Source organism: Cervus canadensis, chromosome 12, assembly GCF_019320065.1.
Source record: "Cervus canadensis isolate Bull #8, Minnesota chromosome 12, ASM1932006v1, whole genome shotgun sequence".
NCBI classification, from domain to species: domain Eukaryota; kingdom Metazoa; phylum Chordata; class Mammalia; order Artiodactyla; family Cervidae; genus Cervus; species Cervus canadensis.
In genome coordinates this window covers 55,789,245-55,817,138 of record NC_057397.1, presented here as the reverse complement: position 1 = coordinate 55,817,138, position 27,894 = coordinate 55,789,245, and the positions used below count along the sequence as shown (strand labels likewise).

Sequence of the window (27,894 nt, the reverse complement as noted above, 5' to 3'; positions counted from 1 at the left end):
GGAATATCTCCTGGAGAAGGGAATGGCTACCTACTCCAGTATTCTTGCCTGGAGAATTCCACGGACAGAGAAGCCTGGCAGGAATGAGTTGCAAAGAGCTGGACACGACTAAAACAACTAACACTTTCACTTTTCAGTCACAGTTCATTATATTTTCCAAACAATTCCAGGGACATGCATTATTTTATTAGATGATATCAGAAGTTCAAAATGTTACCTTATTATTATTTCTGTCTCTAAGCTTGGGTATTTTAAATATGAGCATTCCTGAGTGTTTGCTTCATATGTTTATAATATTACGTTGCATTTTTTTGACTAAACTTGTTCATGTGGAATTTCCTAAAAGGGACTTTTGAAGAAATACTGGTTCATCAGTAATTTCCTCAAGTTTGCAAATTTCATGCTACAAAGTTCCAGTAAGTCACCCCTCTTTAAAATCTGAGTCATATTTTGTCTTCTGTAACAGTATACCTAAAATAGCTGAGAAATTCTGATGTCTTTTCTTTGTTTACCGATTTTAAGATCATTATGCATACTCAAATGCATAATTATAATTATGCATTCATGATGTTACTTGTGTTGGCTTAACTCAGAAATAGTGTGAAGCAGCTAATCTCGAAGCTACAGGCTGTTTCCCATCACTTAGATTCTGATCAGAGCTGTTTGTTGAGTCTTATTGGAAAGCAGACTCTATATGCACTGGTCCCACTGGACCCTTCGTTTTTATCACTAGTTTCACTCCCTGCCCTCTCCACCACCGCCCCCCCCCCCGCCCCCCACCAAATCTTTGCTTTAAAGATGGGAAAACTACAAGATAATTTGGTTTGGTTTTGTATGTTTAGTCTATTCACAGTAATTAAATGGGAAAAATTTTTTTAATTCTGCAGTTTATTTATAATCCACACTTAGTATTATATGTAATAAGTAAAGACATAATATCATCTCTCATGCTTGAGATTTTACCATCAACTGACCTTATCATTGAGTTTACTTTAGTGTAGTTTAAACTGGTCTAGTGAAAAACTACCAAACTTTCTTCTGTCTGGGGTAGAATAAATAAATAGTATGATTCTAGTCAAAAGAAAACTGGTGTGTGTATTTTAGGTGTGTGTGCTTGGTCACTCAGTCCTGTTCAACTCTTTGCAACACATGGGCTGTAGCCAGCCAGACTCCTCTATCCGTTAAATTTTAAAGGCAAGAATACTGGGGCTGGTTGCCTTTTCCTACTCTAGGGGATCTTCCCAACCCAAGGATTGAACCCATGTCTATTGCATCTCCTGCATTGCCAGGCAGATTCTTTACCACTGTGCCACCTGGGAACCCTCTGTGTATCTTGAAAGTTGTGCCTTTATCAACAATGATTACAAAGTATTCACTGAATGGCTATAATAGGAAGGATACTTTTTCCAACACTCTGAAGGATAGTAACAAACATAATTTGATAAAAAAAAAAAAAATTAAAAAAGAAACTTACAGTCTTGGTCTTCAGAAACTGGAACTTGGTCAGTGATATCATAACAGGGAAGTATATACTCAAGCTGTTGTGTTATCTGGGAGTACAGTCTCAAAAGAAAGATAGAGCAGTAAATTAAGGCATTTTGCTCTGCATAAGTCAAAGGGCAGTGCGAACTCCATTTGAGTTTACAGTTTAGCTTTAATTCTGCAGAGTTGAATTAGGGAAAATCCACTTCAGTGTGAATTAGTGATGTTGTTTTGTGATTCTCAAAGTAATGGGAGAGTAACCTCATCAAAGTGTACACATGAAAGTATGTGTTTTTGTTGAAGGGATTCTATCTTCCTTCCTAGGGAATGCATCATCTCTTTGATGTATTTATAACCACCATGCTTGTTTAAATATCTAAATATTAAAGAAGATCATAAATGTATTTTTAACATCAAAAAAGGAGGGCATAGATTTTAAAGGGCTGAGTAACACTAGATGAATCTGTTTCATGTTTTCTTCTGTTCAGAGTATATGAAATTCTAGAGCCAGAACTGCCCTACAAGTTCAGGTGTCCTGATCTTTCTCTTTACAAATGAAGGGCTCATGTAGGTGATGTATTTTGACTAAGGTAATCCCTGTTGCTCAGCTGGTGAAGAATCCGCCTGTAATGCAGGAGACTCTGGTTCGATTCCTGGGTTGGGAAGATGCCCTGGAGAAGGGATGGGCTATCCACTCCAGTGTTCTTGGGCTTCGCTGGTGGCTCAGATGGTAAAGAATCCACCTGCAATGTGGGAGACCTGGGTTTGATCCCTGAATTGGGAAGATGCTCTGGAAAAGGGAATGGCTACCCACTCCAGTATTCTTGCCTGGAGAATTCCATGGACAGAGAAGCATGGCAGGCTACAGCCCATGGGTTCACAAAGAGTTGGACACAACTGAGAGACTTTCACTTTATTTCACATCAATCCAAGCACTTAGTGACAAATTTAAATCAAAACCTAAGTTTAGTGAATTCTTGGGTCATTTTTAAAAATTTATGCAACTAGCATGAAATAGAAACTACTAAGGAAAAGGTCATGGTCTTTGTAGTCATATGGGATTTTGTTTTGTGTTTGGTTCGTTTGGTTTGATTGTAAATGACAAATGAGATAGCATATTAAAAATCAGATTAGTACTTAAAATTATGATATTTGAATTTAAGACTTTGTTCCAGCATATGGACTAACTCAGGATTCCCAATTTAGAACCCAAGACAGAGGAATGGTGTAATCAGGAACTCAATGTCCAGAATTTTTTCAAACCATTTCCCAAATGCCCTATAAGCAAAGTTTGAGATCTCATAAGCTCTATTAAATACTATAGGTAGAAAATTTAGGTAGGTATTTTTTTTATTAAATTAAATTTTTATTAAATTAAATTATCTATAGGTAGGTAATTTAAACAGAATACCTTATTTTGTAACCAGTAAGTAGACTTTTTCATCATGCGAGGTAAGATTTTACTCCACTGACATTGAGTTGCATTAAAATCTTTTCATTGTGCTAGAAGTACTGTAGTTATTTCCCCACTAGTCAATCTATTAAGTGGATAAAATGTAAAAAGATTCATCAAAGTAGTAAAATCTCTTACACATTTATATCTCTGCTACACTGATCATTCTGTTGATGTCTGGATAGAATAAGCTAAATAGACCCAGGACTTCTCACAGATGTTAAACTGTTTCTTAAATTTTCCCCCATTTTCTCAAATCAATGTTCATAATAATTAGAAATGAACAGTTAGTATTTGTCAAGTGCCAGTCTAGATGATTTTTATGTATCAGTTTATTTCATCTTCATAACAGCCCCATGAGGTATTATTATTCCCATTTCACAGATAAGGAAACTGATGCTCAGAGAAGTGGAGCTACTTGATCGAGATCACACCATAGATGAGTAGCAAAGGTTGGATTTAAATTTAAGCAATTTGACTCTAGAGTTCATGCTTTTCGGCACTGTGTTAACTGCCTCTCTGCTAAATTCATAAGTATACAAACTGAAGCTTCTACTTCTTTTCCTCATTGTGCTCATCCCATTGTGGAAGGACATTGTTGCAAGTATGCCATAAATCATATTTGAATTACAAGCAAATTCTTCGGTTTCAGACCCGTTGAATCAAAAGAGCTACCCCTTTTCCCACTACTACAATATTTTCACTCAGTGATTTTTTCTGAGGCTTCTTTTTAACTTTCCAGTTTGACCTTGAACTTCTGCCAGCCGATAAAACTGCTCTGTGTTTTGATCCCTTCTACCTGTGAGCAATACCAATTTAAACTGAGGAATATGCTAACTAAACTCAGACTCAGATAATTCTTTAAGTGGAGAATCCTCCATCAGTGAGCCACAACTTCACAAGGCTGTTCAGACTCCTTAAGTCGCTGCATCCAAAGAGAAAGATTCTAAAGAGGAAAACTGACCTTCCAGGCATGAAGGACGGCGGTAATCTCTTGCAGCCCAGATAGCGTGCTGATGCCTCACCATTAAGTATTGCGATGAGGCCCTACTATGTCTCTTGACCAGCTGAGCACCAAGAGCATCTGCTCTCCATTTGCTCTTGCCCAGTCAATGATGAACTGCGTGAATTTTAGCTAACGACATCTTGGATCTCATCACGAATTCTGCTTATGATTGGAGGCCTGTATAGAGGCTATTTTTTATCCGTTCTAAACTGTCATCATTTCTACAGGTACAAAAATATCTGCAGTCATAAAATTAAGAACATTGGAAAACATTACCTGCTTTTCAGTATTTTTTCCATCCTAACTAGACTATGTTAAATTCTATTCCCTGTATACCTACTCAATGCCTGCTATTGGTATTTAGTATCTCAACTAGACTTTCAAGACCCCAAACTGTGCAAATGTGAGAAATAATTCACTACAGAGCTATAAATTTCACAGCTCAAAAACCCCTGAAGATTATTAATGAGGCACCATGCAATTAGCTTATACAAAGTGCAGCTAGGAATCATGCATAATGTAAAACAGAAACTGCTAACCACTGGCTCATGGAAGATCATTTTAGCTAGTTTTCATGGATATGAAGAATTGATATTTAACACAATTCCTGAGAAGATTCTTATTGCTTTAATAACATGGAAAGAATTTAGTTTCTTACCGATTTGCTAAGGGGAAAATAGAAGGCAGTTTATGATTAAAGCTATTTTGAACCATGTGAAATTGAAAAAGTTGTTTAACATTTTAGAGTCTCAGTTTTTGCTTCTACAAAATGGGCATAATTATATCTTTCTCATAAAATGGTTGTGAAAAGTTATTTTATAAATTAATGTAATACCTAGAATTTTAGCACATAGTTAATGCCTAGTGAAATATAGTATATCATATATTAGGGCAATGTGTCACTTTTCCATCCAGCCAAAATTCTTGTTTTACTGGGAATTCTGTATTTCTGTGGAAACATATTTCTTTAGCAATATTAGAAACATTAGGCAAACTCTCACATAGAATAAATAACATGCCTGTACTGCTGGTGGTTCAGAAGGAATAGAATCAGCCTTCAATGCGGGAGACCTGGGTTTGATCCTTGGGTCAGGAAGATCTCCTGGAGAAGGGAATGGCAACCCACTCCAGTATTCTTGCCTGGAGAATTTCATGGACAGCAGATCCTGGTGGGCTACAGTCCATAGGGTCACAAAGAGACATGAGTGAGTGACTAACACGTTTTTTATACATTAACTCATCTTATCTTCAAAATAATCCTACAACATAAATACTTTGATTATACTTATTTTAGAGATGAAGAAACCGAGACACAGGAGTTAAATAACCTGCCCAGGGTCGTAACGCTCTTCTAAATGCAGTTTGAACTCAGTCAGCTGACATCATAGTACAGGTTTTTAAGCCATCTCTTAAGTGTGATAAGCCAGTTAATGAGTATACACTTAAAATAATACATAAATAATTTATCTTGGCTACTATGCCCCCAAATATTTCAGGTTTTGAAATGGTCTTCAATATATTTTTCATATATGTTTATGATATACTTCATTTAGCAGTAATAATAATTGTTTGTATAGTAAACTATATAGTATATATCAAAATGTTTGATAAAAGTAGAAGTGCATGGCTTAATCCTAAATATGTATATAAAAAGTCTTTATGATTACATTTTAGGTACAATGTTTAAAAATGTAAGGCATATTTGATAGACTTTCCACCCATATAGGAGAAAGCTTTAGTGTTTTAAACTCTGAAGTATAATCCTAATTCTCATGAGGATCCCTTAATATGTGTGTATTAACTACTTTTCATCTATTGCTATGCTTTCGTTTGGTCATTGACCATCAGATATGCATTGCAGTTTTCAAATGTGTGAGACATACACTTAAAATATAATAAGCTTGATTATTAAGATTGATTTAAATAATCTATGTGTATATCATTTAGATATTTTTAGTATTGATGCATTGTGAGCATCTAGAGGAAACGAATTGGAGAAGGAAATGGCAACCCACTCCAGTGTTCTTGCCTGGGGAATCCCAAGGATGGGGGAGCCTGGTGGGCTACCGTCTATGGGGTCTCACAGAGTCGGACACAACTGAAGCAACTTAGCAGCAGCAGAGGAAACGAAACTCATATCTCTCTACTCTGAGCATTTTCTGTATAGTAGATATTTAATTGAATATCTAATTTCAATCTAGTTTATCTAGTTTCGTTTATTGAATGAATAATGAATATACTTAATTTCTAATAAAGTGATTATTTTAAAAGCAGAATAACCTAAATAAGTTTCTCAAAATAGAAATGGTACATTGAGATTGTTTTAAATACTGATCAATTATTAATAATTGGAATGAGTTTATACATAAGGTTATGTCATTAATGTGGCAAAAAAAACATATCTGAACAATGTAAGCCAAACTGTTGCAAGATGTAATATCATTCACACACAACTAAATCCTGGTATTTTACTCAAAATATACACATTGATTCTTTTATTCATATTTTGACTCGTTTTATACAGACCATGGTTTGAGAAATGTGTCCAGATTGACTTCCATACTGAACAAAGGTCCCCTGGGTTGGAAGCATGTAGTTACAGCTAAATCTGTTTCATTGGTTAGACTTCCTTTCTCCTTTGTCCCCCATGGAAAGCAAGGCACTGATTCTAGAAGACAGGGCCAGCCCCTACTGGTGAGCACTTGACTTATTCTCTGAAAGTGAAGTAGTATAGTTCTTCTGTATCAGTTGATTTGAAAAAAAAAAATGAAAATCACTCTCACCGTCAGTCTTACTTAATGTATTTACAATATTTGCGTTATTAAAGAGTCTCACAGATTAGATAAGCTTTGTTCGATTTGACTCAGTAGCACCTTCACACTTCTGCCAACTAGTTTGCCAAGCTTTTAATTATTTGCACCCTACTTTCAATAACTTGTATCATAAAACTCTGCCTTCCCAAAGGGTACTATATTTATCACAGCACTTAGTATATAGTTCAACAATTTCATCATTTTTTTCTCTTTGGAATGGGAAATGTTCCTCGATCCTATTCTTCCAGGCTTGCTATAGACTCTTGCCATGACTTTCAAATCTCGAGTATCAGGTATAATATATTTTAAGTTAAAAACGTAGGTGAGTTCTTAATAATTTAGGTCATAGAGGAAAATAAGGGTTCCAATCATGAAAACAACATGTAACTAGAAAAGAAAGAAACCTTTATATTTGTTTTTAATTTTTTAATGTATTATTAGTATCAAAAATGCTTTGGGTTTGTTTGTTTGTTTTTGCCTTGTGATTGTCTAAAACAGTAGTAACAAGGAGACAATCTAAAAGGTGGCCGGAAGATTGCAGTGGATTAATATCTAAGCATGACTTTGTGTAGAATAGAGCTTTCTCTCTCTTCCACAGAATGCCTTTGGGGTACTTCTCACAAAGACACTACTGAATAGAATTTACCACCTTCTAATGTAAATGGGCCATCGACAGTTGACTCTGTCTGTGGATCTATTTCCTGCTCTCTAGAGTCTTTATACAAACATTTTTATTTCCACCACACCACTTTCTCTGACCCCACCATTTTCTTTGGTATTAAAATACCCAAGTAAAGTAAATTAGAATCGCTTCGTTTATTGCTTCACCCATAAAAATAGTAGCGTTTCCTTCAGTATAAACCCAGCATGTTGAATTTTCATATTTATTGTCTCCTTCACACTCGAGATTTGCGTTTGGACTTGACAAAAATTCTATAATGGGAAGCTTACAATGACATTATTGTCAAGCTGTAAGGACCTATGAGATCATCTTACAGTGGAGAAGGATGAGACTGCAGAGGTTAAGTGATTGGCCTCAGGTCACCCAGCCGGGACCACTGCTCTCAGATCCCTGAGCCCAGGTTTCTCTGACAGCCTCGTGTGAGGAGGGCTCCTCAAGCAACTTACTTTTCCCTTCCCGAGGTTTCTGCGCTGACACTCTTCTGCACATTGCACTAAGTGCAAGCCCAGAAATTCTGCCAGGAGCAAAACAACACTCCTTAAACACTCTGTGACTTTCAGAGCCGTATAAAATAAAAGGTTGAAGTTAATGGCTGCCAGTTTGGAGGGAGTAGTTCCTCTTTGGAGCCAAATGTATGTGGAGAACAGATGAGACTGTGGGAGTGAAGTTGGCAAAAGGGAAAGAGAAATGAGTCTATTCTTTTTTGAAAATGAAAGTATAATAAATATCTGGATAACTTAGATGTTTATTACTCATTTAAAGACTCTTCCCATTTGAAAAATGAAGTATCTGTACCTTTAGTATGAGTACTCTTAAACAATGATTTTATATTATTGTTCTAAATGTCACAAAATGATTCTTTTTATTTGGAAGTTAAGAGATTGTTTTAATGATCTGTATATATGGAACTATTTGTGTTCCCTTTCTTAAAAGATCATTATTTCTTATAGTAAGATTTCTATATTTAAGCAGTGACTCATATTGAGATAATGTGTTCAGCCATTTTGAGAACTAAAAGCAAATATACCTCAGAGATAATGATTATTTAAATTCTGGGTTCATAGAGATAAAACTGTCTTTGACATAAGGAGTATGTATATAGTAGCCAAGAATTCTATCATTTTATTTCACACTCATTTTGTTTTTGAAAAGTCTTTTATCATGTTTGCGATCCCACATACCACAGTGAACTTGGAGACATTTGTTAGCTGAAGTTCTCTGGAATTTCACTCTCATGCCATCCTTAAATGATATTTTGTAGAAATGTGCTCAAGAAAAACAGTATTCTAATGAAACTTCCTGGGGTTTCCATTCATAAATCTATTCTGTGCCTAATGGTATATGGTGTTGTGATTCTTATTATGGCACAATACTGATGTCCTTCCCTTTTAGACTTTTCATGTATTTTGTAATTTTAAAATATTCTTAATTTTTTTGAACTTCAGTTTGAAAATGTGACTAGCATTTTTTTCTCAAGCAATGGAAATGGGATAATATTTTACTAAGTTATTTTCTTGTTTCTTAAGCCATGACTGTAAGTGAGATTCTTGGTATGAGTTTGAAAATTCTTAAACTTACTTGTCTAAATCTGTTTCTATACCACACACACACACACACACACACAGACACACACACACACACACACACACACAGGAATACTGCTTTTCTCACTCAAGGGACATCCCAATGTATCAATAGCACAGTGACCATTTTATTATATTTTAAACCTATCATTCTATTTTTAATGGAAATACATGATTTTAATGGATGCCCAGATCCCTGGGCTGGCAAGATCCCCTGGAGGAGGGCATGGCAACCCACTCCAGTATTCTTTGCCTGGCAAATCCCCATGGACAGAGGAGCCTGGTGGGCCCAAGTCCAGAGAGTTGGACATGACTGAGCGACTAAGCACAGAGCATGGCACCCTTAGTTATGTTGACTGGTGTCTGGCATTAACTGGCCATGAAGAATATTCAGGTGTTACAGCTGAGAAGCTGGTTCTATATTGTCATGCAAATAACTTGACCTTTTGGGACCACATGAAGTACTATGATCCCGTTTGTGTAGTTTAAAGTGATACTCTTATTTTCTGAAAGAAAAAAAAAAAATTGTTTACCTCAGTAGCATCAAGTTCAAACATTCATGAGGTGTCCTGTATAACTTTTTAAGGGATATTTAGTAAAAAGCAGTTTATTAGGTGGAAATCGTCACACTAAAGTTTTATAGTTCTAGTCAAATCAGTAATGTTGAGGCTGTATACCATGACCAGAATTCCTGAGAATACAATTGTGCAGGGCTTTCAGTTATCACTTGACATTTCTCCCCACTCCAGGTAGTCCAAGATTTTAAGTTATTATGCCTCTATAGACTAGGCTGTTGGTGAAGGGAATTTTTAGTTCACTGCCGCCAGAGACTTCACACAGTTAAAAGGAGAGGGATACAGTTTTCATGACTGTCAGATTGAATTTGAATTTAATTCCAGTGTGGAGAACTGCTTGGATACATTAACCAAAACTTTTACTGTGTAAAATTTTCCCTGTGGTAGTACAAGGTCAAATCACATGCAGTATCTTTTTTTTTTTTTTTTCATTTAGATGTAGAGAGTAATTCAACTGGGAGAGATTGGCAGTGGTGGGGACATCTCATTCCTAAGGGTTAGGAATATATATGTCTGTGTGTGTATATATATGTATGTGTGTTCTTCTGGTACCAGTTATATGTATCTAATGCCTACAATAATTTGGAAATTCTCCAATACCTAATATCAAATATGTTTTTAAAGCTGAGAGAATAGAAACAGCCATGAATTGTTAAAATAGCTATGGATGTTGTCAAACAGGCCCAGTGCTTTTCACCTATTACCAAATTATGGAAATAACACATCAGGAAAATTTTCAGCAGCATAAAAGTGTATCTCATGGCAATAGTTTGAGATTTTCTAGTGAGATTTTTTTTATATTTCCCAGCTAAAGTCAGTGGAGGCCAAATTTTCCATCAAATGCCACTTCTGGGTTGTTGTTATTGTTTTTTAAGACTGTAATGTCAGTCTCTTCTCACGGGTCAAATTTTCCTAAGACTTCTAGCTCTTTGTAAGCCTGAGTTTGGAAATCTTCAGCAATTATTTTCAGCAAAATTTGGAATCCCTAAGACAGCATTATGTCACCAGTTTCTTAGGTTAGAATTATCCTCTATTCTTTACCTTTGGGCTGCCTACTTTTATCTCCATTAACCTTTTGGCTTGAGTATAAACATTTATTGAAGGCTACCTCCTTTGTCGGTCCAGTAACTCCAAAGGTTAGTGAGAAGTGGATGCTAGTTTGACCTCTTTTATCCACATTAGATGATTCTAATTATTCCTAAGAAATGACACTTTTGACCCATTTTGTCCTTGTCAAGTTTGTCTAGTTGTAGACTGTCTAAGTATGAAACTCTGGGTTCAAACAGTGTCTCGGAGTGCAAAATTTTCTTAAACTTACAAAGCAGAGCCTCAAAAGAACACACTATTTCTTTTTCTTTTTAAAACATTCCAGCTTAACTGAAATTCAGGTTTCCATTATATCTTAAATTGCTTACCAAAAGAGACTGCCTGGATATAAAGTACAAACTGTAACCTGTAAAACCCCATGGGTTGTTTCAATACAGAAAAAAAAAAAGAAGAAAACCTGTATATAAATGAGGATGAGTTAGGTTTTGCTGAGGTTGTAAGCAACCCTAATATTGCAATAGGTGTTTGTTTGTTTGTTTTTGCATGAATAAAGTTTCCTGGGACTTTCCTTTTGGTCCAGTGGTTCAGACTCTGTGCTCCCAATGCAGGGGACCCAGATTCAACCGCCCCTCAGAATTAGATCCTGTGTACCGCAAGGAGGATCCTGGTGCCACAACTAAGAGCTCGCAGGGCCAAATAAATTTTTTTGAAGTTTCTTTCTCATATTACGTAGCCTCTGTTGTTAGGAGTCTTCTTTCTTTACATGCTTGACAGTCACTTCAACAGAGGCAAGGCATGATGGTGAGTCCATTGGTCTTATAGCTTCTTTGTGAAAGTGACATGAATCACTGCTGACTCAATTTTATTGGTGGAGTGAAGTCATGTATTCCCATACCTAACTTTAAAAGAGCCCTGTGAAATAGAGAGGTGGAAATAATTAATCAATAGCAGTAGTGACTACCACCGTCTTTAAATTGATCGTAGCTTTTGTCTTGACTTCTATCCTAATCCCTGTAAACATTACCAGTGCCTGAGAAATAGGGATTCTGGAAATACTCTTCGCACATTTTAATTCCTTTATTCATGTAGGTAGTCAGTACAAGTCTGTGCTGTACGTGTGGTGTACAAAGCACCATGCTGGTCGCTTGATAAGACAACTTTTGAGGTGGAAATCGTTATCCCCATTTTACAGATACTTATCCTGAAGTTCAGCATGTTAACTGATTTTCCGGTCCCAGAGTCTGCCAATAGTCGTATCAGGATTCCAGCCTAGATCATCCCAATCCAAGGACAGTCTTGTCCTTTCTATCACATGTCAACTATAAAGTTAATAGTGAATCATAAAATGTTTTAGATACCCAGTTACAAAAACAAAAATTGGTGGTTACCACTGTATTCTTCATACTTTAAGGGAAAAATATTAAATATATCTGATGCTTGTGGAATAACAATGAATATTTGGTGTTTTTCCAACTAAGGGAGAGTTCTTTCATACTTTTGAGTACATTTGATAAGGAAATTCTTTTTTAAACTGTAAGTCAGTACATTTGAATGTTTTTTCTATTAGTTTTCTTTTGCTGCCAAGACACATAGTCAAAAACTTGGTGACTTAAAACACACAGGTATTATATTAAAGTTCTACCCAGATAGTGCAAATGCTAAAGAACCAACCTGCCATTGCAGGAAACATAGAGGCATGGGTTTGATCCCTGGGTCGGGAAGATTCTCCTGAAGAAGGAAATGACAACCCACCTGGAAAACCCCGTGGACAGAGGAGCCTGACGGGCCACAGTCCACTGGGTTGCACAGTTTTGGCTGTAGTCCAAGAGTCAGACATGACTGAAGCGCTTAGCAGGCATGCATACATCAGAAGTCCAGTAGGGTTATCACCAAACTAAAACCAATTTGTCAGCAGGATGCATTCCTTTCTAGAGGTTCTAGGGAAGAATCTATTTCCGGCTCATTGAGGTTGTTGGCAGATTTAGTTCCCTAAAGTCACAGAACTGAAATCCCTCTTTTTCTCCCTTCCTTCAGTTGAGGCCCGTTCCCAGTTTCTAGACCCCAACACATGCAGTTCATGGCTGTGGTGTGCCATCTTCAAAGGGCGAGAGGCAGGTGGAACCCTTTTCATGTCAAATTTCTTTGACTACTGTTTTACCTTCCCCTTCTACTTTTAGAAACTCGTGTTTAGATTGGGTCCGTGTGGGTAATCTGGGGTCCTGTCACCACATCATAACTCTAAGTCTTAAACATATCCTTAAAATCTATTTTGCCAAGTAAAATGACATATTCACATGTTTCAAGAGATTAGGGTGTTCATGTTTGGGGCCCTACCATACATTTTACATCCATTCTCTTTTGCCAACATGTTGTATCAATTGTATCCTACCTCTTTGGATGCTAGATAAACATTTTGGTTTCACTTTATTCATTTGTGAAATTATGGAATTAAACTCACTGAATTTTAAAGTTGATTCTGGCCCTTAACGTTCTAGACTTGTATGAATCCTTATGATAGAGATACGGGAAAGTAAACCTAATGATCAATGTGGATATTATTGTTATTTTCTATTCATGGATTTTGCTAGAGTGTAGATTTCATATAATCCTGACTAACACCTTCCTTCTCACACTTGGTAATCTTCTTTGGAGGCAGTCAATCTCTACAAAAGTTGACTTCTTCAGAAAGAAATTGACTTACCTCCTCAAAACTGTAATAACTGGTCCCTTGAGATGTTTTTTATCTACTTATACTTTACAGCTTGAGTACAGCTTTCACAGTGTTTCTTTGCTACATTTTTGCTTTTGCCTTATTGATTTGGAGTCAAAGAAATTGTTTTCCTTTGAATTCAGTTTCTTGAAAAGTCAGCTTCTTCCTGAGCCCAGGCATAATAAAGGTTTGCCAACATTTTAAAAGATACAATGCCTAACTTACCATTAACAATAGATATCACATAACTATATGTATTTGTGCCACAAAATCAAATCCTCTAAATCTTAATTTGCTTATGTAGAAAAAAAAAATGGAGAAAATGTAAATACCTAACTGCCGGAGTTGCAAAAATCAAATAAGATAATTCAGGAGAAGTATTTAGCAAGTGTTTCGTGGATGTGAACCACTGATACTGTTTTGGAGTAGGAGCTGCAGGGATGGACAGTCCATCTGAGTTTGCCCAGGACTTGCACTAAATGTTCAGCATCCTGGGAAACCCTTCAGTCTTAGGAAAATCCAGAAGTTGGTCACCCTAGGAGCAGTAGTGTTTGGAAACAGAGCTAAATATAAATATGGGCTTCCTCTTCAACCTAAAGGAAATTATTTAACCTTTGAGGCGAAATATCTTTATCTGAAAATGTATGTGAAGACTGTAAGTAGGAGATTTCACCCAAGTAGCAGCAACAGTAGTAACCTTATTCTTCCTGCTTAAAACATCTTTACCATTTTCCTTCTGCTCCGAGGTTTAGGCACAAAAAAAAAGCTTTGCTTGATATGAAACGGTCCTTCAAGATCTATTTCTAACCTGCTTTTCCAGATGCATATGCTGTTGTGGTTCTTCGACTTATCAATAGTGATAATAATAGTATCAATGATGATTCCAGTGATGGCAGGGAACTATTTCCTGTGTAGTGTCTGCTTAGTCGTGTCCAACTCTTTACGACCCAAGGACTGTAGCCCGCCAGGCTCCTCTGTCCATGGATTTTCCCAGGCAAGAATAATGGAGTGGGTTGCCATTCCCTACTCCAGGGGATCTTCCCGACCCGGGGACTGAATCCACACCTCTTGTGTCTCCTGCGTTGGCAGGTGGGTTATTCACCACTGTGCTACCAGGGAAACCCCAGCTGTTCCCTAGTGCTTTCTGTATAGGAAGAGCAGCTATGAAGACTTTATATAAGAACTGAAACCAAAGAATCCCAGAACTAGTCACTATTTCCTGTACATACCACTCTTATATGCTGCTCAGACTTTGTCCAGGGCCATTACCAGCAAATGCAAATTCTTCCTATCGGCCCTTCAAGAGGGAACTTCCCTGGTGGCTTAGCGATAAAGAATTCACGTGCAATACAGGAGACACAGGTTTGGTCCCTGGGTCAGGGAGATCCCCTGGAGTAGAAAACAGCAACCCACTCCAGCATTCTTGCTCAGAGGAGCCTGGTGGGCTATGGTCCATGAGGTTGCAAAGATCTGGGCATGACTGAGCGTGAGCACAGTCCTTCAAGATCCTGTCCCCAGAACCCACAGGACAGAATGCTTGCCCTTCACTGACCCCAACAGTTTACACATGACTTTGCGCCCCTACCTGATACTTACTGCCTTATAGTAAACTTGTTTTAATGCACCTGTATCCTTCACCGAAAAAGCCCTGCTGCTGTTCCTAGAACCAAGCATAAGACTGGATCAGTAGGTTCCTCTGTGAAATGCATGAGAGACTGTGATATTGGCAGATCAGTTGATCTACTTTACAGCAAAAGGTCCCCTCAAGAATTTGTGATCAATATGTAGTGTTCATATTATCTGAGCGACTGAACTGAACTGATGGAAAATTGTAAAAGCTGATTTACTGTGTCAAAATGCATGTGGCTTTAAGAACTATGGCATATAAAGATTAAATCATTTAAAATGCATGCCTTTCTCATGGAATAAGAGACTACAATAGAAATGAACCAAGTGCCTGTTGTTGAAGTCTGTTATTTAAGATCAGAAGAGAGAAGGTGTTACAGATAACACCACTAAATCCCCCATGGGCAGGTTTAGGGAAATGGTGGAGTCTCTCTTGTGATTAGTTCTGCTTATGATTTGGAGACCTGCTGACCCTGATCTATAGACTTTGCTGCTTCTCTAGAAGTACAAGGAGCTGAAATATACACAGTTGAGACCTATTATTTAATTGCCTGTCAGTCCCTATCATTTCAGGTTGAAGAAGCTTGAAAAAAGAGTTACTTTGTTGTGTCCGACTCTTTGCTACCCCATGGACTATACAGTCCATAGAATTCTCCAGGCCAGAATGCTGGAGTGGGTAGCCATTCCCTTCTCCAGGGGATCTTCCCAACCCAGGGACTTAATCCAGGTCTCCAGCATTGCAGGAAGATTCTTTACCAGCTGAGCCACCACGGAAGACCCAGAATACTGGAGTGGGTAGCCTATTCCTTCTCCAGCAGATCTTCCAGTCCCAGGAATAGAACCGGAGTCTCCTGCATTGCAGGCAGATTCTTTACCAGTGGAGCTGCCAGGAAAACCCTTCAAGGAGCTTACTTATTCTCAAATTATATTTTGAAAATGGAAAAACAAGATCATCACTTAGACTAATAGCCAGAGGGATAACTTGATAACCCTTTGCCTAGATTGTTTTAAAAAGTGTAATATAAAATTACTTTCTTCCCATGGGGCTTTCAGATAACTGTTTTACATGGTTTTACTTTCCAAATATTGAGATAGATAGTTGAAAATTAAAGAATTCAAAATGAATTAAAGTATGGCTATAAAAGGGCTTCCCTGGTGGCTCAGATCGTTAAGAATCTTCCTGTAATACAGGAGACCCAGGTTCAATCCCTGGGTCTGGAAGATCCTCTGGAGAAGGGAATGGCAACCCACTCCAGTATTCTTGACTAGAGAATTCCACAGATCCTGGTAGGCTACAGTCCATGGGGTCACAAAGAGTTGGACATGACTGAGTGACTAACATACTGAATTGACTCTGAAAAATCAATATACTAGTATTTCTTAGGATTGATCCAGCTTACCACCTCCTCTGTTTTAATATTTGAAATATTTTTAGACTTATTTTTGTTTGCCCACCATAGTTGATTTTTCCATTAAGAATATTTTATGGTAGTTTTACCTTTTACAATATAATTGATATGTCAAAAATGAGTTAGCATTGATTTGATGCATAGTTTTTAATATGTCTTTGCAGCATCAGTAGATCTGTAATATCTGCACTATCATTGTTGTCATTTGGCCAGTGAAGTGAGGTCTCCGGATTCCTGAGAGATTTGAAATGGCCAGATTATGTAGAACTCCTCAAGTGAATACTTACTAATGCCAATTTGGGAAATTTGTGATAGCATGTGACACGTTAGCAAATCCCCAAACGGGAGGAGGTGTCTTCAGCAGGATCATATCTAGGTGAAAATTTAGTTCAAAAATTACCTTGAGACCCTTGTATGGTACTCTGTGTTGTGGTTTTATGATAGTTGATATACAGAACATGGGTAGGTGAATGATAAACGTCTGAATGTCGGTTCACTCTGACTCATCGGGAAACACCAGTTTTGCTCAGACTTACTTATTTCCTCCCTGGTTGATTTCCAGCTATGCTAACATAAAGACAAATAATTTGGGTACCAAACAGCCTAAAATAATGAACCTTATATTTAAAATGTACACTGAAAATATTTTGTTAGAACTAGAGCACTTGTCTCCCTGCTTCTGTGCTTCTCAGAGCAAGGAATTGTCATGCTGTAGTTGCTCCGCATCTGAATTTATTTCCAATTCCTCTTTTATAGTCTTTTTGGAGACAGTGTATAGTGAGTCATTAGCATTAATATTATTTCAGTTTCAGTCAGGCTACATATCCATACTTAGACAAGGGTGCTCGGTGGATTTCATTACTCATTCAGAATAAATTCCTACTTTAATATAAATGTTGCTCAGGATAGAGCTTTGAAATGGATCCTGATTCTTTAAATTCTTTCCTGTCTGTTTCAGGAAATAGTAAGATCCTGTTGATAGTAAAGTACAATGTGTCTAAAGTTCACTTCTAAACACTGCTCTTTGCAATGAAAGTCATCTGCATTCTCTTTATAATTCAGAGCCGCAAGAGATCTGTCTAATCTTGGAGATCTGATCCAGTATCATTTAGGAAAAAAAAAAATTCTTGATAATAATTCTACCATTCAGATTAGTGAAAGCAGTAAAGCTTTACAGCTTCTGTCGTCTTAAAAAAGATATCATGAGACGGGGGAATAAGGACTTGGATTATGGTTTGGGAGATTTAGTTATTTGGGGAAATAAAATGATTAGTACTGTTATTATTCAAGTTTGTAATCAACGAAAGCAAATGGCATCTGTTTGTTATCATTCTTTCTACAGAAGACAAAGGCTCAGGTCCCGATGGTGCTGACTGCTGGTCCCAAGTGGCTGTTGGATGTGACTTGGCAAGGAGTGGAAGACAACAAAAACAACTGCATCGTGTACAGCAAAGGTAACTGCAAGAGCCTCTCACTCACGCTTTGGAGGCATTGAAACCTGAGCGTTGCAAAACAGCCCCAAATGAGCTGGGAGGGGAGTACAAAGTAAAATGGGATCCTCTCTCTTCCTTTTTCCCTTCTGCATCTCCCTAACCTGTATTTTCAGCAAAGACTACCGGATTGTTTTTTTTTTTTTCCCCTGTTCAGCATAAAACAAAAGGTGTTAGGCCTTTACTTCACACCACGCACATTCACTTCACCACGGATTTGAGTGTCTTGACTAGTACCTTCCTCGCCGTTACTTTTATTGATAGCAGGTCTGATGAGATCTCAGATTCCTCTCTGAGGCATTATCCATCAGAAAGTAAATTCCTTTTGAAATGGAGCAGTCCGTGTCAGGGTGACAAGGTGCGTGATCCGGGAAGCACTGAACTCCAGCCAGTCTCTTGAAATCACACAGGATGAGAGCAGAGCTGAAAAGGAAGCCATTGCAAAGTCTGAGAATTCCTCCCCATGGTGATTTCTGAAGGGCAGGAGGCAAATGGGAGAGAGGAAGGGATGGCTTGCAGAGCTCTGCCTTTGATTTGCTCAGTGTGGCTTCAGCCTAGACTGCGTCACACAGCTACGCCCAGGCTACAAAGGAGCCGCCGCTCCCTGACACACGTCGTGGGACGGCTCCCCCAGACTCAGGCCCCTTTGCCTTGTGATGTGGTTGGCTGCGCTTTCCTCCATATTCACGTTCTGGGCCCAAGCTCGGTACTTTGAGAGTGAAATCCCTAATCTCGCTTCTTCGTAAATATTGCAAAACCTTGTGCTTCTCATGTTTAATTTCTTTTCGCTTTCTTTTTTAACCAAATAGACCTACTGAGATCAAAGATGTGTTTGCACATTGAACCTAGAAACTATGAAAGCATACAAGGGAACAAGCAAATAAGCACCCCTATCAATATATTAACATATAAAACACTAATCATAACATCAAAGACTCTTAAAAACTTGCTAGAAACAATTACAACTTGTTCCTATAATCATTACAATTTGTACACTTATAAGAGGATTGCCTTTAAACTACCATAAGCCTTTGAAAGTTGAAACACCGGAAAGAGGGAATTTGCAAGCTAAAAAAACAATCTGCACACCAGGATCTGATTATATTCCTTTTCCTTCTGTAATTGCTGGTCCCATACCCACTTATTTTCTAACCCCAAATACCTGTGGTATGCTGGTGGGAGCTTTTAGCTAGAAGGGAAGTGAGATTTTCCCAGGATATGTCACTATGTTCTATCAAAATGGAAAGCAATATTGCAGTGAACCAGCTTGCCAGTGTCCACATTCAGAATGCAAACCACAGAAACGATGGCTTGGAATATAGGATCAATGTCTGGGAATAAATTTTTGTTGTACAATGTCTTATCTCTATGATGGCAATATAATATGGAGGAACCAAGAGGGTAGTTGTTCTTCTACCATGATCCAAATTCATTACATGTTTAAATCAGGCATTCTTTTAGAAGAGAAGATTGTTATATTGTTACATAAGGGGAAAAGCTATAACAAAATTGTAATTCTGTGCTCAGTGGAGTACTCTAATTTGAACATATTTGTGTGTTTGCTTTATAGTTAGATATACCTGAATCCTCCTGGCAATAAACAATTGGGAGTAATCTGCAGAAGCTTATTAATTAACTCATAAAGCATGGCTAAAGCCCAACTGTGTGCTCAGTTTGTACATGGATAATAACAGCTACCCTTTATTAAGCACCCCCCAATCCTCTCCTTGGTACTTCCATACCAAATTCTATGCACTTCCCTCATTGCTCTCTTCATCTCATTTTATGGTCATTTTATATTTAGAAAAAGAAAAAGTTGTAAAAAGTTAGCTATTATTGCCTGCCTTTGCAATCTACTCAATATGAATCCCTAATATACAATAGTTTTTAACCTACAAAAGATAACTTGATATTATTCAACTTACAAGACCAGTTGGTTTTGCAATTCAAATAACAAGGACTGCAGTAACTACTGTATATGCATTATTTCATTTAATTGTAATTTAATACCTCCTAGTAGGTAATTAACATCCTACTCAATTTTACAAAAAATGAACTGGAGGAAAAAGTGAACTTGAGACATGGCTAGTTTAGGTAATTTGTCATGGTCATGTAGCTGTATCTCTGTTTTACTTTTTCAAAAAAATTTGTGGTATCCTTGATTTACAATGTTGTGTTAATTTCTGCTGTAGAGCAAAGTGATTCAGTTACAAATATATATTTCCTGAATATTCTACTAAGTGTTTAAAGTGGGATGCAAACACATATCTGTCTAACTGAGGGTCTGAGTTATACATATTAGAATAAGTTCTCCCTGCTTTAAGGTTTCAAACAGCTGGATGAGATAGGTAGTATGTTTCTCATTTTACACAACCTGATGTGAGTGACTTAGAGCAGTAGCATGGTTGTCTCTGTTCATGGAGAGCTAACAGAGAATCCAAATTTGAATCCAGGTTTTGATGATTCCAAATCCTATACTCTCTGAACTGTATGACTCTACCTTTCCCCTTGACACTATTCCATGCTGAGTAAATTCTCTTATACTACTTAGGCATTTCAGAGTACTATAATACTCTGAAATCACAGAGTATTATAATATAGCACTTTCCAAAGTACATTTCACATAACCCTAAGATTAAAGGAAAGGTCAAATATTGCCTATTTTGGCCTTTCTTGAAAACTCACAAGGCCTGCTGGGCTTAATGCTCTGAGAAGTCCTGTAGTGAAATAAAACAAAAGTCTTTGTAACTCATTTGACTGTATGATATACAAACTTTTTTTCTATGGACATCCTTAGGAACATTGGAATTAGTGCTCTGGGTGACACCACTTGGGAAAACTCTGCTGCAGACTCTACTCTGATCCCCTAGACGGGCTTCAGAGGCCTGATGCTAATTGCTAGTAATCAAATAGCCTTTGGAGGAAGGGGAGAGTTCACTCAAAGTCCTGTGAATACCTCAGTATTCTAGGATTATACTAGGGATCATTCACCTCGTGGAAAATAGGGCCCCAGGAATCACTGCTACCAGGACTGCCTGGGCTCTGAGGCCTTCTGTCTTCACAGACTGTGGGTATGATTCTTCTTGTTGTTCAGTCACTTCAGTTCAGTTCAGTCGCTCAGTCATGTCCGACTCTTTGCGACCCCATGAATCGCAGCATGCCAGGCCTCCCTGTCCATCACCAATTCCTGGAGTTTACTCAAACTCATGTCCATCGAGTCGGTGATGCCCATCCAGCCATCTCATCCTCTGTTATCCCCTTCTCCTCCTGCCCTTAATCCTTCCCAGCATCAGGGTCTTTTTCAATGAGTCAACTCTTTCCATGAGGTGGCCAAAGTATTGGAGTTTCAGCTTTAGCATCAGTTCTTCCAATGAACACCCAGGACTGATCTCCTTTAGGATGGACTGGTTGGATCTCCTTGCAGTCCAAGGGTCTCTCAAGAGTCTTCTCCAATACCACAGTTCAAAAGCATCAATTTTTTGGCGCTCAGCTTTCTTCACAGTCTAACTCTTTCAGTCACTTAGTCATGTCCAATTCTTTGCAACCCCATGAACTGTAGCCCGCCAACTCCTCTGTCCATGGGATTCTCCAGGCAAGAATACTGGAGTGGGTTGCCATTTTCTTCTCCAGAGGATCTTTCCAACCCAGGGATCAAATCCATGTCTCCTGCCTTGCAGGTAGATTCTTTACCCTTGGGACACCAGGGGAGCCCCTGCGTATGATAAGCCTACTCTAAGCAAAAGAGTTTTGTAGTTGAAAGAAATTGGTGATTTAGATTTAATAGATACATATTGACTTGGACATCTATAGTATGTGAGACATTTTCATAACATGTATGTTACTTATCAGTTGGGGCTCTTTTGTTTACAAATGATAGAAATCCAGATGAAATTGGTTTATGCAAAAAACCACACACACGTGTGTGTGTATGTTGAGGGTAGGAGGATTCATCTGCTCATATAACTGAGAATCAAGGGATATTCTAAACTTCAGGATCAGTTTAATTCAGATGTTCAGACTTTGTCCCCAGACTGTCTCTATCTTCTGCTTCATCTTTCTTTTGTGTGTTTTATTCTCAGAAATGTTCTTGTCAAGTGGTGGGAAGCTCTAAACTTACATTCTACAAGCAGAGCAATGCCCGTGCAAATAGAGCTTTTCTGGATTTTGTTTGAGGTACATCACATACAATCCTTGAACCAGTTAATCACTGTGACTCTTCTTTTCAAACTACAATCCTCTGTAGTTTTGTATATAAGCCAATGAGACATAGGAGACACAATGAGACACAGGAGAAGTAGTTCCCCAAATGAAACCTAAGTGCTACTTCCATATAATAAAGAATGGTCGCTTGATAGGCTAACATCCATGCACCCACATGCAACACATTACTCCTCATGTCTAAAGAGCTCTCACTGAAGATCAGCTCTCACTAACATCAAATTACATTGCCTTATTTTGTTTTCTAGCTAAGCACCACAATACTTATGAATTCCGTGCCAAAGTCACCTTCATTGGCTCTGGCTATCTAAAAGTATATTAGTACCTATTGATTAATACAAATAGAATGTAAGATACATATATGTTGTACTTTTAAATGCCTTGACTCTGAAATTTTTGATAATATTTTTCTTATGGCATGTAAGATAGACTACTTAATGTGTAACCATTATCATTTAAGAGATATACTTACTTTTTGAAGTATTATTAAATGTGGGCTGGTGTTAACATTAAATATAATGATAAAATTTTCATTTCTAGGTGTCCATCTAATAATTATTATAGAATTATATTACTTAGTGCTATTTGACAGGCTGCAATCATCCTGTTTTATTTGAGTAAAAAAAAAATAGTACTTGGCATTAATATTATAATCTGATGTACTTTTTTCCCTGCCTCAACTACCCCCTCTCATTCCAGAAAGTAATTAGCTCATCCAGACATTGATGGACCAGACTTGTTGGGTTGTCTGGTTTTTGCCATTATTCTCAGCAGACTCCAGATAATTCTAATTTACTTATCTCTAGTGGAAAAATACTAAAAAGCACCATGCTGAGGCTAAAGGGAGACTGCTGGAAGGAGGATGAGCAGAGGTCTGCCCCCTTGCTCCTAAAATCTGCGAATACCTGTCAAGCATTGGAAACCCCTTTTCTTTTATCTATACCTTAATGTTTTTTATAGTGTTTGCACAATATAGTGACCTTTCTCATTTATGAAAAGTAAATAGGTCACTTTGAATTTCATGTTTTTGAGCATTCAAAATTATACCTTTAGCACCATAAACATTCTAAACGTGGGTTTGTTCATTCAGCTCCCTCCAAATGAGGGATAATTAAGTTATTTGGATTTTCATGCCATGTTGTTTTAGAGAGCCACATTCTTTGGGTATTTGGATGAAGAGCATAAACCTTGTCAATCAAAGGACTGAAAAAGTATCAACTAACCCTCACTCTTACCTTAACCATAGAAGATTTGTTTTTACATAAAAGCACAATATTATTGAGAAAAAAACAACTATTGCTCAGATGGATCCTTGAGCAAATCACTTTTCCTCTTTAAATCATATTTCCTCAGCTGTAAAAATGAAATCGCAGTGGCCATCTCACAGGATTTTTGTGAAGACTCACCTGTTCACATAACTGCATATGTTGTCATAAATATTATATTGCGGATGATTTTATTCTCAGTCCAGTTTGGCTTTTGGTTATATGTCAGCACAAATTTAGGGGAAATGAAGCCAGGCCTCCACACTGGCATCAAGCAAGTGTGCAAGGAAACATGGTCATCTGATACCAGATGTATAGCCAAGAATTCCTTCAGTCCCACTTAGGCCCTGTGAAACCACAGTATCTGCAGAGACCTGTATTACAGAATCAGAGGCCAGAAGCCTTTGCCTAAAGATAGATTTTTCCCCTTGGGCACATGATATTTTTAATGAAAGTTTTATTTAAAATGCTAGTGTAAAGATAATGATGATAATATTAAAGCAAGCAATAGCAGTTACCATTTATTAAGCAATTATTCTATGCCTGGCATGGTTTTAAGCTCTTTACATATGTTTTCTGATTTACTATTTAGAAAATCATGATGTAAGCAGAATTATTCCCACTGTACAGAGTAAAGAGTAAACTTGTTTGGGGCTTCCCAGGTGGTGCTAGTGCTAAAGAACCCACCTGCCAGTGCAGGAGACGAAAGGGATGAGGGTTCGATCCCTGAGTTGGGAACATCCCCTGGAGGAGGGCATGGGAACCCACTCCAGTGTTCTTGCCTGAAGAATCCGCATGGCCAGAGAAGCCTGGCAGCCTATAGTCCATAGGGTCTCAAAAAGTTGGACACAACTGAAGTGGCTTAGCACACACGCAAACACAAACTCAAGTTTAGGTAAGTTAAGTAATTTAAGGATATATAGCTCATACGTGATGAAATTTGGATTCAGTCTTGAATATGTTGACCTTGAATCCCAGTTAGCACAATTAGCAGAGTTTGGAAGATACCATTTACTAAGCCAAGATTGTAGGTTATTGGTCTTCCTCACAAATTTACATGCATATTTATCAGCGAAACTTTTTCCCCCTCATGATGTGATTTGGTTTTTCAGAAAAAGTTTTCCAGAACTCAAACAGCAGTGTCAGCAGTACCTTCTGCTGATTTCTCTGTTGCTTTGAAGACCACAGGAATTTAAAGTCATGGAGAAGACTAATCTCCAAAATCTTTCTATGACCATCTTCAAAGTTCTGATTTTGCTTGTTTCCATAAATGTAACGATGCAGTTAATTCAGTTAAGCCCTGATTGGTTGGGTACTATGTTCAAGGTACTGTAAAATAATGACAATAATTCTAACGAGCTAACTTTGGTGAACAACTTTCTACACACTGACTAAATTGATCAACTGTTTAAAACAAAGATCTGTCATTGTAAAAGACCCTTGCAAAGGTTTGGACTTTTTTCCAGCTTAAAATAGAGTATCTGTTGCATGTTCCTAGAATTTTGAAACAATAGCCTTGTCCAACTTGGCAGCTAGTTTTCCTAACTAGCCTATAAGTTCATGTTTACCTTAAAGGACCTAAATCTATGTGAGTAAGAAAGTAATTTGAAATGAAAAAATTGTGCTCATATTTAAGTGTTTATTTAACCATTTTGTAGTGCATACAAAATATATAACTGTTGTCTAGTTTTACAATATTCTTAAAAGAGGGTGGGTGCCTGAACCAAATATTTAGCAGCAGGAATTATAAAATCATAAGGCGATTAAGTTAGCTAGTCGCAGAATTCCAATATTGCTTTTTAAATGACTTCAGGATATAGGAGGTACTAAGGTTATTATCTGTTATCAGGAATACAGTGGAATTGTACAACTGGATAATAACCAAACAAACTGACACAATGTAAAATTACATTATCAGTGTGTTAAAACAAAATTGCGCCCTAAAGGAGTCCACATGCCAGCTCAGAGCTGCAGTGTAATTATGCTTAACTCTGATAATTAAAATACAGCGGAGATCAACAGAATCATTTTCATTAAGAAAATTATTAATGATGGTGGTATAACAGTAATTGATTGCAGAGCACCACAGGATAACGCGATGCCGAAAACCCAACATGTTTCATGAACATCTGAGGCTTTTTCTGGTTATGTTCTCTAAGAATGAGAAATGTTTGGAGGAGTAAGCAATTTATTATGCCTGTTCTAGAAATCTGTGATTGTTAAAAATGGTTGCTTTAGAAAACCATCGTTTTGATTCAAATTGTCATTTCTGAGGGGTTCTTAAGGTCAAGGCAAGTGACCCCACCAGTGAGTGTGTTATTTACAATGGAGCTGTCTGTTGCAAATTGTGGAATGACAGCAACTTCAGCAAATATCGGGCCTTCTGCCATTTCCATTTTTTACTATGCATTTACTGTTTTTACAATTATGTTAGTGATTTACTGATGTTATTTCAGTCTGAATCTGGTCGTACTGAATAGTTTATGTCCTGAGTTGTTATTAATGTGTGCTATTTGATATGAAAAAATACATTTGTTTTCATATCAACATCACTGTGAGTTTCCTTAATGAAATGTTGGTAAATAATCCTGCACGATAATACCATTAATTTTTTCCATGGGTTAGATGCATTCTCATATGTTGGAGAAAAAAATATCCTAAACCATCCTGATCCACTCATGAATGAAGCTTCTGTCTCTTAGGGGTAAAAACCCAGGTAGGATGTTGGCAAATGATAAGAACTAAGAATATATCAGTTTCATAAGTATAAAAATGAAAAATGAAGAGTGGGGTCTTTTGAGAGGTGACTCACTATCATTCAAGAATGTTAGCTTGTCATTCAAAGTGATGCTAATCTTGAAAGCTACCCCCAAAAGTATCTTTGTCAGCTAAAATGAGGGACAACTCTTTAGGGAATGTTTTCAGAGTAAGATATTGTGAATAATTCTTAAAACAGTGCATTACATAAAAAAAATTATTATATTATAATTTCAACTAAAAAAGGAAAATATAAGGTTTTGTGCCTAGTATGATTATAATTATATTTAAATATATATATTTACAGTGAAACACACAGAAAGAAATAGCTTGAAACTATAAAAGTATTTCTGTAAAGGTGATATGGTTTGGTAAAAATTTTTTGTATTCCTATTTTATAGTTTTCTTCACTTTATTTTTCTTATATAATTCAAGAAAAATATTTGCAAATGAAAATCACTTTTTGTTTTAACTACATTCCTGCTCTTCTTTTTATACAATCCAAACTAAAAGAACAAAAATCTTTGCCTTACCCATGAAATCCCTCATCCCTGGAAATTAAATTATTTTCTAGTGATACATATTTTTCTTTAGTGTCTCTATAAATGTCCTGGCACTTTTTATTTCATAAGATAATTTTTGCAAATAAAAGTAATTGAGCACATGCTCTGCACAAGATACAGCCCAGGTGTCATGAGGGGTACAGAGGAACATGAAACACACCCCTGGGTTAAGGAGTTTATTGAAAGAGCTTAATTAGTGGAAGTTGCATAATACTGAGTTCTGTCTTACATGGTCAAGGCAAAGTTGATAGAGGATGGGAAATTTTGGTTGGATATTGAAAGTTGAATACATATTTGAGAAAAGGGGAAGGCATTTGGGGAGGTTGAAATTCTGTGTCTAAAAGTTTACAGGCCATGGTTCATACTGTCATGAAAGCATCAGTTTTTAGTCAGAACAGAGAATTTACAAATAAGACCAGTGAGAGGCAAGCCTGCAAATGTTTCTGAGGGTCCTGTTGTATCTTCAGTTGAGTGCTCAGTCTGAAGACCTCATCATGGAGGTGGTAGAGAGCTACTGAAAGTTCTGAGGCACATGTGATCACACTGGCATTTTAGTAAAGATTATTGATTATCGTGTCAAAGGTGAAGCTCAGATCCATCCATTAATAAAAAACAAGACTTTAGCTGTCAAGAAAAGAATGTTGGTAGCTACATCCTTCTAGAAGATAAGATAAATCTTCTGCTTTTCTCCACTCATTACCTGACTCCAACAGTTTTTCAATACCAAATAAACCTCTGATGCTCTTACCTCTTCACCAGCATTGTCCTGCCCAGCAGCCCCTGTCCTTACTTCCAGAAGACCTGGCTTGGATTCCATGAGTCCATCATTCTAATTACTTTCTTGTACCCCCTCTGGCTTTTGCTGCCCTGAATACCCTTTTCCTAATCAATCAATCTCTCCACCTTCCCCTCACTTAATCCAAGCAGCAGAAGTTAGGGGAAGTAGTATTTATAAAGTATGCCTGGTCCACAAAGAGTGCTATATAAGGTGTGGTCAGAATGAACCAAAGAAACCATCACCACCACTAACAACAACAAAGCTAGAACAACAGAAACCAGTGCTGACCGCTAGTTTACATTTGACCAGCAAGTGAATGTGAACCCTCAGAGTAAGTAGCCTGTCTACTCAGATCTTCTTTCCAAATTCATCTTCAGAGTGACTGTGTTAGACTTCTGTCTCCCAAAATATATTCCATCCCCTGATAAATAATGACC

At 37.4% G+C, this 27,894-nt stretch overlaps 1 protein-coding gene across 2 annotated transcripts in view; it reads left to right on the top strand.

Moving 5' to 3' along the window:
• Nucleotides 1–27,894, top strand: part of ZFPM2 (zinc finger protein, FOG family member 2) — a 503,208-nt gene that overhangs the window by 313,036 nt on the left and 162,278 nt on the right. For both annotated transcript variants that reach the window (XM_043483902.1, XM_043483903.1), the window contains exon 5: nucleotides 17,729–17,840. In XM_043483902.1, the coding sequence (XP_043339837.1) occupies nucleotides 17,729–17,840 (112 nt within the window). The remainder of the gene's footprint in view (nucleotides 1–17,728; nucleotides 17,841–27,894) is intronic.